This window comes from Myotis davidii, unplaced genomic scaffold (assembly GCF_000327345.1).
Source record: "Myotis davidii unplaced genomic scaffold, ASM32734v1 scaffold604, whole genome shotgun sequence".
Lineage (NCBI taxonomy): Eukaryota > Metazoa > Chordata > Mammalia > Chiroptera > Vespertilionidae > Myotis > Myotis davidii.
In genome coordinates, this window is record NW_006294875.1 from 199,513 (window position 1) to 216,773 (window position 17,261).

General features: G+C 40.0%; 2 protein-coding genes across 9 annotated transcripts in view; one reads left to right on the forward strand and one right to left on the reverse strand.

Moving 5' to 3' along the window:
- The window catches only part of TXLNG (taxilin gamma), a 56,060-nt gene extending 47,362 nt beyond the window's left edge, over nt 1–8,698 (forward strand). For 6 of the 8 annotated variants that reach the window (XM_015567619.1, XM_015567623.1, XM_015567620.1 and 3 more), the window contains 3 exons: nt 2,417–2,509; nt 4,486–4,605; nt 5,826–8,698. In XM_015567619.1, coding sequence (XP_015423105.1) covers nt 2,417–2,509; nt 4,486–4,605; nt 5,826–6,158 — 546 coding nt within the window. In that variant the 3' untranslated portion in view covers nt 6,159–8,698. The remainder of the gene's footprint in view (nt 1–2,416; nt 2,510–4,485; nt 4,606–5,825) is intronic. The other 2 variants (XM_006769427.2, XM_015567625.1) reach the window with 1 other exon arrangement.
- An 887-nt stretch (nt 8,699–9,585) lies between these two features.
- Nucleotides 9,586–17,261, reverse strand: part of RBBP7 (retinoblastoma binding protein 7) — an 18,764-nt gene continuing 11,088 nt past the window's right edge. Inside the window, exons 5-11 of the mRNA XM_006769432.2 lie at nt 15,380–15,540; nt 14,612–14,738; nt 14,411–14,488; nt 13,761–13,837; nt 11,974–12,031; nt 11,344–11,454; nt 9,586–10,036 (exon numbers count right to left, since the gene is read on the reverse strand). Of these exons, the coding sequence (XP_006769495.1) occupies nt 9,968–10,036; nt 11,344–11,454; nt 11,974–12,031; nt 13,761–13,837; nt 14,411–14,488; nt 14,612–14,738; nt 15,380–15,540 (681 nt within the window). The 3' untranslated portion in view covers nt 9,586–9,967. The remainder of the gene's footprint in view (nt 10,037–11,343; nt 11,455–11,973; nt 12,032–13,760; nt 13,838–14,410; nt 14,489–14,611; nt 14,739–15,379; nt 15,541–17,261) is intronic.

Here is a 17,261-nt window from a genome sequence, read left to right on the forward strand (position 1 = left end):
TTCCATTGACCTCTCCCCGACCATCCCCATCCCCCAGCACATGCTCTCCTCCCTTTCCCTCCAAAAAATATATGTTTTTATTGATTTCAGAGAGAAAGGGAGAGGGAGAGAAAGAAACATCAATGATGAGAATCATTGATCGGCTGCCTCCTGCATGCCCTCTACTGGAGATTAAGCCTGCAACTCAGGCATGTGTCCTCACCAGGAATCAGACCATGACCTCCTGGTTCATAGGGTTGGCTCAACCACTGAGCCATGCTGGCCGGACCCAGTGCAACTTTTATCTGATCTGTGTCACCTTGTGTCATGTAATTTGATCATTAGTTTGTTTTCTTTGCTGTCACCTCTTCCTTTTCCCGCTCCCTAAATGTGGCTGTCCTTCCCAAAAGTCGGCCTCATTCTGTGCTCTTACCATGTCAGTTTCCAGAACTTGTTGATGATCTCATGGACTTGGTGTATCTTGACCCACTGTTTTGTAAATCCATCCACATAAGTCCAGGTGTCATGGTAGTTCCCACTGACTGACTACCAGAGTAGGCCAGCATTGACCTCTCAGATGGGGCAGTCTGCCTGTGTGTGCCATCTTCAATAAAAACGAAGCATTAATAAAAACTGCCGTCACTTCTTATCTCCCTAAAGTACCAGAACTCCCTATTCTGCCTGAGCACTGCTGCTGTTCCCACCTCCAGGCCAGCAGCCTCAGAGGCACTGTCATTGTGTGTCCCTTTACAGACTGCTCACAAGTCCTCTGCACTCTTCTGCAATATTCCCTTAAATGTCTTCATCCTTGCCCTAGCCCTCACCTTTCTGCAGGCATGCTTTGGCTATCTAGCTTGTCACTGGTAACAGTGCTTCTAGTCTGCTTCTCCCTCCCACATTCAGCAGAGCTTGCTTCTAAGTGCTCTCTATATGCCCATCCCACCTGTTAACTGGTGGGTTGGTTCTGTCAGTTTCACATCCTACTCCCTCTCCAACCTACCCTTGAGGCCTAGGTCAGGTCTGTTCACATGGTGGTTTAATTTTCCTCATGCAGCACTGCTAAAAGTGAAAAGGCATCACTTGTGCTGTTTCTTGGCCTCTGATGATCTTTTTGTTGTTAATCCTCACATGAGGACATTTTTCCATTGATTTTCAGAGAGAGTGGAGGGGAAGGGGAAAGACACAGAGAGAGAAACATTGATGTTAGAGAGACATCAATTGGTTGCCTCCCACATGTCCCCGGAGCACACCGAGGGATCGAGCCTGCGATAGAGGTACATGCCCTTGGCTGGAATTGAACTCCCTATTCCCGAGTCCCTTCAGTTTGAAGGCCAATGCTCCATTGAGCCAAACCAGCTAGGACTGATGATCTTTTATTCTTCTCTGCTTTCCTTACATGTATTGTGTGACCTTGAGCAAAACATTGTATTTCTTTGGGCCTGTTTTCTCATCCTGAAAATAATCATATTAGATAGACTCTAAAAGGTTCCCTTCTGGTCTAAAATAATTCAGCCTACCCTTGAGGCCTAGGTCAGGCCTCGCCCACTTTCCCTAATTATTCTGTTCTGACCCCTATTGTGTACCCCCTTCTCTGAATTCCTGTTCTAGGGGGAGGTGACTCCGTTCTGTATTCTGCTTGGCCTCTTGGTTAGCATTATTTTACGAGCTAGTATAAAAATTCTCTGAGAGTAGGAGTTAAAAGAAAAATCAGTATTTCTACCTTTTAGCTCTTTTCTTTTTAACTGTACTCCCACTGAATTCTTTTTCCCCCAACCAAACCAGTTCTTTGGCTTTTATTTTCCTGCCTACGTCAAGGAAAAAGATATCTTTGATGTCAAGCTAAGAATTATGCAGGTAGTATTCTAAAAGAATGTTCTTTTCCTAGTACAGTTTTTTTCCTTTTAAAAATATGTTTTTATTGATTTCAGAGGAAGTGAGAGAGAAACATCAATGATGAGAGAGAATTATTGATCGGCTGCCTCCTGCATGGCCCCCGTTGGGAATAGAGCCCACAACCTGGGCATGTGCTCTGACCGGGAGTCAAACTGACCTGGTTCATGGGTTGCTGTTCAACCACTGAGCCACGCTGCCTGGGCAGTTCAATTTTTAATATAATTGGCAGAATGAAGTTAGTAAATATTTTTACATTTTTAACATTACATCTGAAAAGATGATTAAATCAACAGATTTCCTAAGTTTTGGTGCATTTCCGTTGGTTATTAGGACTTCAGCCATCTATGCCTACTGTCCAAGGATTGGATGCACATTTGTTCTTATTTGTTTAAAATAGTTTATTCACATCTATTTTTGGCATTTGTTCTTATTTCTTTCAGTTGTGTAACAATTAACATTTAACCATAGTGTGTTCATTATGAAAGTCTTTGGGATTTTAAATTGTTTACCTGGAACTCAGAATATGTTATACCTTTTTCTGTAGCTTTCTCTTTATATGGATAAGTTTGAAGAATTCCAGACTACCATGGCAAAAAGCAACGAACTGTTTACAACCTTCCGGCAGGAAATGGAAAAGGTATTTGCATATTTTTAGTAGAATGTTACTTAAAAGGGAATTTGAAAAAGAAGCTATTTTAAGCATGATCACTACTTGGATGAGTTTGTTCTTATGGTGCTATCTTCCATCTTTTCTGATCCTCCAGTGACATCATGTTTGGTTATTTTGCCCTGTGTGTACCCCACAAAGCTGGTGATCTCTGTGCTCTTAAATTGTCTTTATTAAAGCAAATTCCTCTATTAAATACTATTTGTTAGAAATAAAGTGGTTTCTTTTGTGTGTGTGTGTGTCATGTTTTATTATTTCAGGTGATTCCTCTCCCCCACTTCCCCTTCACATAGTTCTGTGTCCTTGGAGATTAAATTATTTAAAGACATACAAACCTGAAACAGTAATTGCCTATTTTGGTTAGTTGATATGTATATATTGGTGTTCCTACCTTTTTAGCTTTTCTTTTGTGTTAACTATAGTCCCACTGAATTTTTTTCCCCTCAACCAAACCAATTGTTTGGCTTTTGTTTCATTTTCCTGCCTACATTAAGGAAAGAGATTTCCTTGATGTCAACTAAGAACCAAAATACATCCATACTCATCCATCCTTAGTTCACTTAGCATATTCCCCTTAAAAATGGGGGCTTTTTAAAAATGGTGGTGGGTTCGGGAGTAGTACAGCAGTGTCTTGCACTTTGTAAGCATTTGGTAGGTTTTAGCCACGACTATTAACTAAATCTTACGTGTTGGTTCTGGGTTAATGTCCCTACTGCATCATATAATGTGTGACCATAGACAAGTTATTTAACCTTTCTGCACCTTTCTGTTCCTTCCTTGTTAAAAATAACAAAAATACCTTCCCTTCATAAAGTAGAGTATTTTAGACAGTGCTTAACCATGTTAAGTGCTCAAATTACTACCTTCAGATATTTTTAGACTCAGTAATCTGTAGAATTCAGTGAGCTGCAGATTAGTTCCGCCTGCCAGTCCCTTCAGCTGAGGCTCCAGTCGAGGGGGGGCAGTCTTAACGCACAGTGAACACTGTAGCTGTGGGCTCCATCCAATGCATGGGCACTGTCGAGGTGAAAGAGTTTAAGACGGGGGCTCCCCAATCCAGGATCCTTCTGGAGAATACTCTGGACTGGAACACATTTCCCCTTTGCTAGTGGCTAGAGATCACTGTTGGTTAGCACTCAACCCAGATCTTTCATGCCCTCTTCCACAGCCTTTGTCCCATTCGGCCTTGTAGTTTCATGGGTAACCCATGCACTGAGCAGCGCTGGCTGTCTTATCTTTGTTCCTTACTACCAGCATCTGGCTCGGTGCCTCCACTGGCATCAGAGCTGAGGGACAATACTGCATAAAGGAATCCTGAATATGGGGCTCATTGATGAGCATAGGTATATCTCATTCTGAACTTAAGAAAACTGGGGTCATGTAGCATAGGTTTAAAAACATTTTTTTATTTCTGGACCCATTTTATTATTAGCAAATTTGATTATTGGAGTCATCACTAAATTATGCTGCCTCTAGTTCTGAAACTGATGTCTCAGAGGTTGTGGTAGAGCACCCAATTTTTAATCTTTTGGGGGTTCTTCCTTCCAAGGATCAGAGGAATTATCCAATTCAGACAGAAAACGCACAAACATGGCCATTTTTTCATACAACTTGGGGAGAAGGAGGTTCTCACCTCTTGCTACCCCCCACATGGAATGATACACTCCAACTGAGTTTGGTGTGATGTGTGACAGCTTTCTCCATGTGCTGCTGCCTCAAAATTGAGATTAGATTTCTTTTTCTCATAATATGAAACCCTTGCTTTGGTTCCTAGAAGTTTCTGAAATAAGCTCTGCTACCAGCATTCAGGCACAGCTGTCAGCTGGGCCAGGCATGTACAGTGATGGGGGTGGGGAGGAATATTCAAACATTTCTGTGGTGGGACAGGAACTTTAAGCTAAGACATGGTACTTTGAATTTAAATTTGCAATTGTGTTGATTCACAGATGACAAAGAAAATAAAAAAACTGGAAAAAGAAACATTATTATGGCGTACCAAGTGGGAAAACAATAACAAAGCGCTTCTGCAGATGGCTGAAGAGGTGAGGTGGTTTCCCGTGACTAAGGTGTGTTTAGTCATGGGGACTCATACAGTTCAGGTATATATCAGGGCAGGGTGTGCTGTGACACTCTGCTCTAGTTCAGGACTCTGGCCAGAGCCAGGTGGATTGCTGAGTGGAACCTGTGCTGGCTTTCCTGACAGAAAGCTCAGTTGTAGGTGTAGGGCCCGCATGAAGCATTAACTTCTCTACTCTGTCTGCAGTGCATTATTAGCCCAGGCTTGTGTCAGAGAAGCTGTAAAGCATCTAGATTTTGCTTTCGTGTAGAGTAGGGTTTCTCAAACTTGAGCTTGCATCAACTCCAGCTTGTTTAGACAGACCCAGACTGCTAGGCTCACGTCAAGTTTGATTCACTATGCCTGGGTGGGATCAGATAATTTGGCTTTCTTGGTGCTGATGTGCTGTGGGTAACAGGGCCCCCCGCCTCAAGAAGCACTGGTCAGCTTTCCCAGTGAGAGAACAGGTGAACAACTGTGGTCCCTTTCTGTTTTAACTTGATCTGTTCAAAAAGGCAGTCTTCTAAAGCTGATATGTATTGTTTACACACACTTGATTTCAAACCTTCGATCTTCTCACCTGAAAATTGGTAGAAAGGAAATCTATGCAAAAATGAGTGCTGTTTTTAATCAGGCTCTTAATTTAAAAAAAAAAATTTTTTTATTGATTTTCTTACAAGAGAGGAAGGGAGAGGGATAGAGTTAGAAACATTGATGAGAAACATCGATCAGCTGCCTCCTGCACACCTGGGGATGTGCCTGCAACCAAGGTGCATGCCCTTGACCGGAGAGGAAGGTATAGGAAGGGAGAGAAATATCAATGGTGAAAATCATTGATCACCATGCACCTCACAGGATCAAGCCCACAACCCGGGCATATGGCCTGACTGGGGATCGAACTGTGACCTAGTTCACAAATCAATGCTCAACCACTCAGCCATGCCAGCCAGGCCTATAAAATGTTAAAAGTGTATTTTGGTTTTAAGAAACATGACAAAGGGAATTGAATTTTGTCACCTTAAAACAATATTGTATTATAAATAGCCTGTGGTATTTATAGATGTGTCTGCAGTGAAGCTAGCTAGAACGTTAGATGCTTGAAGAATTGAACATGTTCACAAGGCGATTAAACAAGTACTTTCCAATGTGGCTCAGATTACTTAATTTTTTGGTATCCTGTAACCCAGTTCATCCTCAGTGAGGTTACATACATCTTTTTTTTTCCTACAGAAAACCGTCCGCGATAAAGAATACAAGGCCTTTCAAATAAAACTGGAACGGTTAGAGAAGCTGTGCAGGGCTCTTCAGATGGAGAGGAATGAGCTCAATGAGAAGGTGGAAGTCCTAAAGGAGCAGGTCTCGGGGAAAGTGGCAGGTGCAAAACTAGCACCGCGTGTGACACAGCCCTGTGCAGCCCTGGCTTCTCCTAAGGAGCTGAACACTGCCTGGAACAGCGGTGCTGGAGTCCCCATGGTGGCCGCGCCCAAGGCAGCCAAGGAGAAGCCAGCCGCACACAAGGCCGCGTCCCTAGGCACCGGGCCAACCATCGAGTCAGTAGACTGAGATGAAGTACGATCACTGTATTGAGAGCTCTATTTTGTGTATAACTTTCTCTGTTAGTAGTAATTATTGGTTTTGTGGTGAAAATTTTCTTACTTTTTCTACCATATCTGTATTTTCTTAGAACTACTGGACTTAGGTGGTACAGGAGGCTGCTTAGCAGTTTTGAATAGTTTTCCTCAGCTGTGTGGCACATCTGCTTCGTTTCCCTTCATTGGAATGCATGTGGTCATTTGCCTTGTCCTTTCTTCACTGCTCCTTGCACAAAATCATCCTAATTAAAATTTCACTCAAGACAGGGCCAGCCATTCATTACAAGAGAACTTTGTCCTGATAATGGTTCCTTGATGTGAAAACAATAATTCATTTAAACGTCCTGGCCCCCCATCAATATTAATAAAAAAAAGGAAACATTAAGATGATTAGTTTTGTTTAATAACCCATTTAAATGCCAAGTAAAAAACCCCTCTAGGGTTGGGACAGAAACAAACAGCATATTTAATTCCAAGTATTTTTTTTAATATATCACTCGACAAATTGAGGTGGTCGTAGCCTCAAATTCCTCAAAGTTTTGGCAGACTATTGTATCATGTAAACAATGTAGTATATGCAGGCAAATAATTCGACAGACAGGCTTAATGTTTATGTAAATAAGTCATAATGCTTCAGTTTCAGGTTAGTTAGAACCAGTGGTGAATTTGGACCACCCAGAAGCTTCTGATGGGGTAGGTGGTTTGTTTTCCATTTGGGTACACATCCTCCACTTCCCACAGAAAGCAGTTACTGATATCCCTTTAAGGTAAGTTAATGTGTAGCTTTCACCAGGCAGAAGTCCCTCCACTACCTTCTGGCTATTTAAAATTGGTGTTCAACTTTTAAAACAGTCCTATCAGCCAAGTTCTCTAGTCAACTGAAACTGATTTCATTTCATTTCCAAAACAAAGACTGGAACCAACATTTTTAACTTTGGGAAAACTTTGCACAGTTAAGTAGTCAGGATGTATTATGAATGCTTTCCATCTGTTTCTCACCCTTTTCTTACTGTTTCTATTTTTAAAGAAAAACAGTATTATCAATATCTCTACACTTGGAATGGGGCGACTTTTGAAATTAAACACATCATCTTTGGATTAATTTTCCTTTTTTCATTACAGTGTCAAATGTAGTAAATGATTGCTCAGCTGCAGTGATTAAAGTTTTGATTTTTGTCCCTAGCATAATTTGCATTGAAATACTTTATGAGATAAAAAGGCTCCAGTAGAACTAATGTTAGCACATTCCACTGAGCAAAACTACCAAACTGACACTTCTTAAATTGCTTACTAGACTGAATAAACTCTTTGTTCACATTCATGGTCTAAACTGTGTTGAAAGAATTGAAAATTGTCCAGTAGATAGGAAACAGCACCTGGAGTGGAGGATTATATCTAAGCTTCCACCATCGGTCATATTAATCAAGGGGCCAGATGGTAGAGGAAAAGAAATCCACAAAGTAGGTTATCTAATCACTGTCAAAATGAGCTTGAAACAAACAATCATACCCTCCCTCAAACAGCCTCTTATAAATAACCCTCCCCCCTGCTTCTAAATGAAATATTGGACTCATTTCCCAGAGAGGAAATGATGGTATGTATTATCAGAAATATCTACTTTAAAATTAGTACTAATCACATTTCACAAAAATTCTGCTGGATGTACAGTTCTTAACGTTTAAGCCATTTGTGTAGCCCACCACGTCTCATTGTGGTGTTTGTGTGGAAGACTGTAAATCTTTGGACCTGTTGCCTATTTTCAAGGGCTTTATAAAAATGTGATTAACATTACTTGGCCTGCTGCTTTTGGCTTACTACTATGTATTTTTAGCTAGATGCTACCATGGTGTTTAAAGGATATTGATTCTGTCTTGGATGCATTTGGTGTCCTTTCAGAATCTGTCCTCCCATTATCCTGTGAATAAAAATATATGGGACCCTGAGAAGGACACTCTCCTAAAGCAGTCACCTCACCAGCCCAGTGTTGTGGCTTCGTAGCACACTGTTGTACCTAATATATTCTAGAACACTGTACTGCTACTAGGCTGGCCCAGAAAAGGGTTAAATGTCAAATTCACTTCAATTGCACTTGTTGCATCACCATGGAATCATATGTGTATTTATAGTGGCAGTAGAGAAAACGGACCATTTCATCCTGACTTGTAGGAGTACATTTCTTGGTCTTGAGACCAGTATTTTTAGTTATGTATGCAACTGCCTTTATTATAAACACCTGGTTATCACAATTCAATTCTCAGGTGTTGCAGAAAAATCTACCTCTTTCAGACTGTAGATGGAAATAACTGTGAAAAAATGATGCAGATATCTTCTAGTTTGTGCTAAACACACTGCTTTATTTTTACAGCCCACGTCTTTCATGAGGATACGAATTGTTAAGAGGCAGTCTTGTTTTGCTTTTCAAGGACATTTTGTAGAGATTTTTCACTAATGTGAATCTGATTTTATCTACTCAATTCTGTATAGATTAAGTAAATATGTATGATAATTTAACAGCTTCTGTGTATTCTTCTGTTATCCACATGGCCTTAATTATATGTAACAGTAAAGTCCAAAGAAAGTTGTAGGTAGTTGGTTTCTTGGACTTTAAAAGTACTTTTATTATTGTACAATTTAAGCAATAAGGGATGGGGCACCGTTTATCCTCTGGGTGGCAGAAGACCCATTTCATGTAGCCAAACCACTGTTAGTACCTTTTTAGTCTTGGCTACTCTTAGCACATTCCAGGGTGTACCTATTTAAATAATAGGGGACTAAGTATATATAGGTATCTGTTATACACAGAGAGACACACAGGAAAGACTTTATAATGAGCAAAAAGTATCATTAAATTTTCTCTAAGTCAGGGGTATAGTATTTTAGGTATAGTGGGCCACACAAGGTTTTTGTCACACATTTTTGTTTCTATTTTTGTCTAAACATTCAAAAAATAAACGTGAAAGCCATTCCTAGCTGGCAGGCCTTACAATATAGGTTGAGGGGCCAGCTTGTAAGCTGTTTTGTCCCCTCTGTAGATCCCTGTCATGTAAGCAAACAAGCTTTCTTTCATTCTTTTGCGGGGGGGTGGGGGTGGGGGTGGTGGTGGTGGGGAATCTAGTGTTTCCTTAAACACTCCCAAAGTTAAAGCACAAACAGGGTGTGGGTCAAATGACACAGAAATTAAGATAGTTCTCTAGGTTTACAAATCTACCAAACACACAATAGACACCTAACTTCTCCCACCTTTGCATTTAGGATACTGTCATGCACTGTAGAACGAAATTCAGGAAATGCTCACAACAAAGGGAGACAGACAGACACACACACACACACACACACATCTCAATAAAGGGGACAGACAGACACACATCCCTACCCAGGTTCTGAAAGAATAAAACAAATTTTATTTTCAAACTTTATTTTCTGCAAAGCCAATCAACAAGTGTTGGAGGGGAAAAGTGTAAAAGTTATTCTTGCATATTTGGGAACAGCAAGCACTTAGTTTCAGAAAACAAGAACTTAAAATATTTTAATCAAAGGCAGTACCCTGCTACTTGTATTTTAAAACTGTCATGTTCTTTCTTAGCAACATTTCTTCCCTAAAAGCTACGATATGATACAGAACGCAATAGCTCACTTGAAAGTGCTAGAATCAGAAGGTAAAGAACGCCATATGCCATCCCACTTAACATTTTCTACTATACAATGCTTTTTTTGGCGCTTGATAAACCAAGCATTCATGTTAGCATTACATTCAACAGAAACATTTCTCATACTTTGAGTTTAAGATCCTTGCCCCTCCAGTTCCGATGTTGTGACATCTGACTCTTCATCATTGTAAATATTTTCAGCCTGGAGATAACAACCAAATTAATTCATAGGTATAACTCCCCATGGTTTTTACAAGACTATCTAAAAATAGCATTTAATAATTCTATCCAGATTTTTGGATTCACGGGGCAATGTGTTTCAGTGTTGGAAGTGGACACATTTTTAGAGTAGTTTATTCAGTAGTTATCCTTGTGTTTCCCAACCCCCAAACACTCTAATAAATTTAACGAGGAAAGGCAGGCCAGTGTATAATTCCACATATAACCCCTAGATGCCCAAGCATTATTTAAATTATTGTTCATCAAAGGTGTTTCCCAAAAGCATTGCAAGCATCATTTAGAGCAGTGGTTCTCAACCTTCCTAATGTCGCGACCCTTTAATACAGTTCATGTTGTGGTGACCCCAACCATAAAATTATTTTCATTGCTACTTCATAACTAATATTGCTACTGTTATGAATCGTAATGTAAATATCTGATATGCAGAATGTATTTTCATTGTTACAAATTGAACGTAATTATAGTGATTAATCGCAAAAACAGTATGTAATTACATGTTTTCTGATGGTCTTAGGCGACCCCTGTGAAAGGGTCGTTCAACCCCCAAAGGGGTTGCAACCCACAGGTTGGGAACCGCTGATTTAGGGGGAGTGATATCCCTGAGGTTTATGAGGGTTGGTTAACACCTCAGTGCCTTAGAGATGTCGGTCATGTACTTAGTGCTAATCTTTAGAGTGCTCAGTATCATGTGCACTCGTTGACACTTTCCCCCTTTATTCTTTAAAGAAAAATATGTGTGTGTGTGTGTGTGTGTGTGTGTATTTCAGAGAGGAAGGGAGAGAGAAACATCAATGATGAGGGAATCACTGATTGGCTGCCTCTCGAACACCCCTACTGGGGATTGAGGCCACAACCTGGGCATGTGCCCTTGGCCGAAATTGAACCCGGAACCCTTCAGTCCACAGGCCAATGCTCTATCCACCGAGCCAAACCGGTTAGGGGTCCTCCTCTATTCTCCATGTCTAGGACACAACAGATATTGGATATAGGGTAGTGATGTCAAGAGCCCAGTTGAAAAGTAATCATGAAAATCAGAGCACATGCTGTGTCTACATCTGTTTTTATAGATACGTACAAAGATTTCTCCTGACTGGACAGATGTATATTTAACTAAAAATTGTCATTAAAATGGAAAAGGTTTTTAAAAATTATTCCCTTTCTATAAATATTTGGTACAATATACATCTAGATTTTTGAAGTATTTCTATTGTATCAATAAATCTCTCCTTTACAAGATAGTTATTTAAGAGAAAAAATATTTTAGCTCACCATTTGCCATATCTGCATGATGTTATCCTCAGACACCGAGCAAATGACCCATGGCTCATTGGGGTTCCAGCTGAAGTCTGATATCTTGGCGGTGTGTCCTCCATGAATAAACTGTTAATAGGAACAAAAAAAAGGCCTTGGTTTCTTATCTTTTGTTAGAGCATCAGTCTTGCAATGGCAGGGGTGGGTGTCACTGTCCTGCAGTTTGGAGGGAGGGCATAGGCTTAGTACACCACATAAACCTTAACCTTCAAGGGGCTGCCAAGATGATTTGATTAGGAATAGGAGGGAGATGGGCACTATTGGCATCAACAAGATCAAGGAATTTTAGTTTCTGGGCAGGGAACTTAAAAATCCAGTCATTAAAAATTTTCCCCGCAATGAGGAGTTACTATACATTGTTTCCCAGGAGCTGGAATTATTCTTAATGAAACATTGGCCAAAACCTACTGGGCTCTATTTCCTATTTTCAATAAATGTCAAACCCCAATTACAACAACCTCCAAGACCTCCAATTGGAAATTAAGAACTAGAATTTGAAGTTTTGGCTCATTTTCATATACATGGAATCAATGACAGAATCCAATCTGCATGTGACATTTCATCTTGCATAAGAAAGCCAACATATACCAGGAGTTCAGGAGGCCCATCTTCTGCATCTTCTGCTGATTGTTCTTCTCCAATTTTGCTATTAAGAAAGAGCATAATGCTTTTGTTATTGAAATTCTTGCAGCATGTTTGCAAAACCAGTGTCAGCCCAGAAAGTGCATCTTAAAACACACTGGACAAATATTTCTATGCTGCTATCAATTAGAGTTTTTATATTACTTGGTGGGAGAGTGGGTTGTTTATTTTCGGGAAATGGGTAAGAGCTGTTCATAATTGAAACTGCAGAATGTAATTTGTTAATATTACAATTCACTCAATATTTTCATTGTAGTGTTTACTACATTAGAATTAAAAGGTGAAAAGCATGTAAGAACTTACACTTCACTCTTAAAGCCTTTTTCATTCCAGAAATGAGAAATAACACATCAGTACCACATATCTGAAGATATGACAAAGCAACTTTATAGAATGTATAAGCCAAGGAAAGGTTAAATTCCCCCTCCCTCTCTTAAAAATTTCAATTTACAGAAAATGCCAGCAGTCTCAATAGTGAAATCGCTCTTAAGTAACACACCACTTATCAGCCCTATATCGTATCTAGCCTAAAGGTGGACTTTGCTAATAACTTCTGGAAAAGACAGTCAAAACATACAACCTTCTAAGTGATATTTTTTCCTTCCCACAAAACCAAGCGAACAAACCAAACGTGGGACCGCTAGACAATGTTTCTCCTCTCCCTATCAAGAGTATAATTGTGAACACTGACCACTTTAATCCGTAATTTTATCTAATGTAATTTTAACAGTAAGCAAGTCATAAATGAATTTTAAGAAGACATTATATAATGTGTGCAAATTTATTCTTGGCATTTTTAGGGATAATCCAGTTGCCAGGGCACCATACTTCTAAACCTTGCTGTATCACCTCATACAACCACTATATATTTTTGTTTTAGGTTTCTAATTTTACTACTAAAATTGTTTTCAAACATACTAAAAAATAACTGCTTTAAAGATCCTTTACATTTTAAAGCATCTATCACGTCCAGAGTTTGTTCCATAAGAACACGGAACATTAGATGTTTAGAAGTTTTACAATACCAGCATTTTATTCTGCACTGTGTTCCGTACACTGAAGGATGGGTCTACTGTCTCATATTAAGGCAGGTTTGGTTTTAATACACTAAAAACTCAGTCCACTTCAACAAAACACATTTACTACAGGTAGGAATAAAGCTATTCTTTGGTAATTGAATGGCCACTCTGAAGTCAAGAACTTTACAAAATGGAAACTATACAATGAGCCCTAAGCACATAAAGTCTCTGACAGCATGGGCTTTGCTTATCCCTATCCCCAAGTATATCCCCAGCAGTTACACAACCCATAGTAGAAGCTCATGTTTATTGAATCAATGAAAGCATAGAAGAGCAAATGGTAGAAAGTCTCTAAGACTAGTCCTGCAGATGTATGTGAGATCCCATGAGACATGAACTAACATCTTTACCACTTTCTATAGCACGAGTGTCTTCTATACAATCATTTGGATGTTACAACACAAATGCACACCTCCCTCAACTTCAACCCTGAATATCAATAGAAAAAACATTGCATAAATTTATCTTACAACTCATTTGCTGATTTACTTCTGTCTTTTGGAGCAAAGATTCTTCAGGAAGGTACTTAAAAGTTACTTTAACATTAGACTTATTAAACTGGAGCTTAGCACATCGCTCTTCTAAATTTATGAATTACATAATCTTAGATTAGCATATTTATATGCAGTTTCTCATCACCAGATTCTGAGTTACCTTAAATCCCACACATTCAGGCGGCGATCAGTACCACTTGAAGCCAGAATAGTTTCGTTATGTGGAGACCAGTGGACCTAGCAATACATATTTGAAAATGTAAAACATCATCCATTCTAAGGTTTGTGGACACTATCCTGATCCTCTCATTGGCCTACAGCCCTCACCCTTCTTGTCCAATCCTTTCAAGTGCTCTTAAATGGCTCATATCCCTCGCCTGCCCCCAGGAAGGATGCACTCCCCAATATAGGGGAATTCAGCTAGGAGCCCAATCTTTTTCAGCCCCATAAACATCCCAAACTTTTAAAATTTTCAGTGAAGTGTATTTTGACCTATACAAATCTCTATTTTAAACATCATACAAGAAACTTTTTCACTAGAGGAGCCATCATGCAGATATACCTTAACTAAAGAATCCTTGGATTTCACTTTTTAAGCTGATCTGTTTTGCAAGACTTTTTCTTCTACTTCTGAACTAATAGGCTTTCAAAAAGCTCCAAGTTATTTCCCACTAGTTAACTTATAAAGAGCTTTTTTTTTTTTTAAAAAGCAACATTCCATGCCCATGATATAAAAGAAAAAATTTTAATTCCCCCCTGCCAAAAAGTTACTAAAACCTGACATAAAGACACCAGAAAACTGTCACGTACCTGGAAAATTTCATCCTTATGCGATTCAAAGGTATGGAGCTTTAGTTTTAAATTACGCAGATCCCATAAAGCTACAGTCTGAAGAAAAATAACAAGTGAAAAGGAATTCATTTTTGCACTTTCCATAAGAGTTTTAAAATGTCTGATTACTGTACAAAACAACTGGGTTTGTAAACACCAAATATGCAAAAACGTAAAAACCTTATCCGCAGAGCCAGTTGCGAGAATGAACTCGCTGTAGGGATTGAATGACAGGCAATTGACTTCAGCGGTGTGTGCATCCACCAGGTGGCTTGGTTTGGAGGTGGTATTGGATCTGGTGTCCCATCTAAAACACAAAGTTACAAGGCACACAGCACACATGGAGGCCACTCGACCCTCTCCAACTTCTCAGACCTTAAGCTCATTTCCTCATCAACTCCACTCCACATCACCTCTATGCTTGCCCCTTCAGACACCAACCACACCTAGAGTTGGCAATTTAGACTTCCAACCGCTAAATGATGTTCTAAACCTAAGGAGAATGAACTAGGGCCGTTATTTTTGGTTTCTCATTTATTACATTCCTGTCTTAATTTACCAACTATTTCAAGCATACACAAAATATTGACAAAGCAGACAACATAACAATTTAATACCTACAACCCGGACTTGTCTAATTTCAATATTTTTCCTTATTTGCCTCCTGTATTGGTTCCTTTGAGATAAAAAGGGTTCTAGGTTGTTGAATGCAGCCCTGTGGCCATGCCCTGATATAATCATTCTCCTCCCTCATCTTCAAAAGTCACCCTGATCTCAATTTTGATATTTACCTCCATACCAAGCATGTTTACTACGCTGGTTTTTTTTTTCTTTCTTAAAAGCTAATACATAACTTTAAAAAAAAGGAATTAAACCATAGGCCACCACAATCACTGATGGCCATTCAGGACACCTTATAACACCACCCCACTGAACTTTCAACCTTACATCATAAGCTTCTGATCATCAGCAACAGATCCAAACAGTGACTCGTGCAGCAGGTGCCAGGCCACATCCTCAACAACAGCCGAGTGGCCAGTAAAGATGGCTTTAGCATCCACAATTTTGCCTTCCTTTGGTCCTGCGTTTATATCCCACAGACAGACAGTCTAAAGAAGGAAAAAAAATACACAAAAGCCATAAAAGATAGAATTTAAACGCTAACATCTTATTTAAAATACTTCATTAGAAACAAAACTATCTATATATATATATATATATAAAAGCCTAAGCAACCATTAGGACTGAAGCACCAGAATGACTGGTCTCCAGTTGCTATGATGTGCACTGACCACCAGGGGGCAGACACTCAACGCAGAAGCTGCCCCCAGGTGGTCACTGTGCTCCCACAGTCAACCTCCCATGGCTGGCCAACCTCCCCTAGTCCCTCCCTCCATCTGGCAAACCTCTCACAGTCCCTCCCCCCATCTGACAGACCCCATCTGGCAGCCAGCAGGCCCCAGCCGGCCTGGCCCCGATCGGAACTGGGCGAGACAGCCCCGATAGGTCCTGATCGCCATCCAGGCCTAGGGACCCCACCCACGCACAAATTTCATGCACTGGGCCTCTAGATTAACTATATGAATGTTAGAAATAAACACGAGAGAGTGTAATATAAACCCAAGTGAAGCTTCACAAACAAGAATGTTATAGGTGTAGCCGAAACCGGTTTGGCTCAGTGGATAGAGTGTCGGCCTTTGGACTGAAAGGTCCCAGGTTCGATTCCGGTCAAGGGCATGTACCTCGGTTGCGGGCACATCCCCAGTGGGGAGTGTGCAGGAGGCAGCTGGTCGATGTTTCTCTCTCATCGATGTTTCTAACTCTCTATCTCTCTCCTTTCCTCACTGTAAAAAACTCAATAAAATATATTTAAAAAAAAAAAAGAATGTTATAGGTGTAGATTCTATGATCTGATAAGCAAAAGGCAAAGAAAGTACACTGTAATAGAGGCATGCATGGGGAGACCCAGCACACTGGCAGGCAAGGAACACTCAGATTAGAATTTCTACCAACATACAGTCAAGTATCTAAAATTCATCTATCCTAGATTACATAACAGAGAACCCAGCATTTGGTATCCACTGAACAGATGTGCACGTTCTAAATATTCACACTGCGTTGGGAGACTGTTAATTGAAACTAAAATGTGCCTCAATAAAAGGCAAAAGTCTTTGAACAAGCCTCTCATGGGAGAAACCACTGCAGACATCAGAAGTATGACAGGTGAATGACCCAGAAAGCCCTACTAGGCTATGAGAGGCCCTGGGGCCAGTAGGCTCTGAAAGATTAGTCTTCTTTTGACATACCATCGCACAAAAAATTAACAGGAAAGTCTTAAGCTTTATGAAAAAAAGTACTACAAGCTATAGGGCAATGATTTTCATCCAACTGTATAAAATATGAGGTAATTCCATTAAGGTATGTTCATACTAGTTCCACTGACACTGGTAATGGTTTCATCTGTTTTTAAATCACTTTCTTATCTGAAAGGGTTTCCGTAACTAAGCTATTTTCCAGGAGTAATAGCTATTTTCCAAGTAACAAAAATTAATACACACGCCCTTAGTCTGTTGATACACACTCAGATTCACAATTCACGTGCACTGAAGAGAAAGGAATGGGTGGAGCTCTTGCCACCACCCCCTCCTCACCTCAGAAGGATGGATCCTGCGAAGATTAGCAAGATGCCTGGCACATGCAGAGCCCTCAGAAAAAGTTAGCTATTATTGTCACTGGCAAGTCCCAGCCTGGTGTCTTCAAAAAGTACTAGTAATTAAGTAGAACCTATCTTCCCTATTTCGGAGACTTTCCCATCTACTGTGAGGAAAGC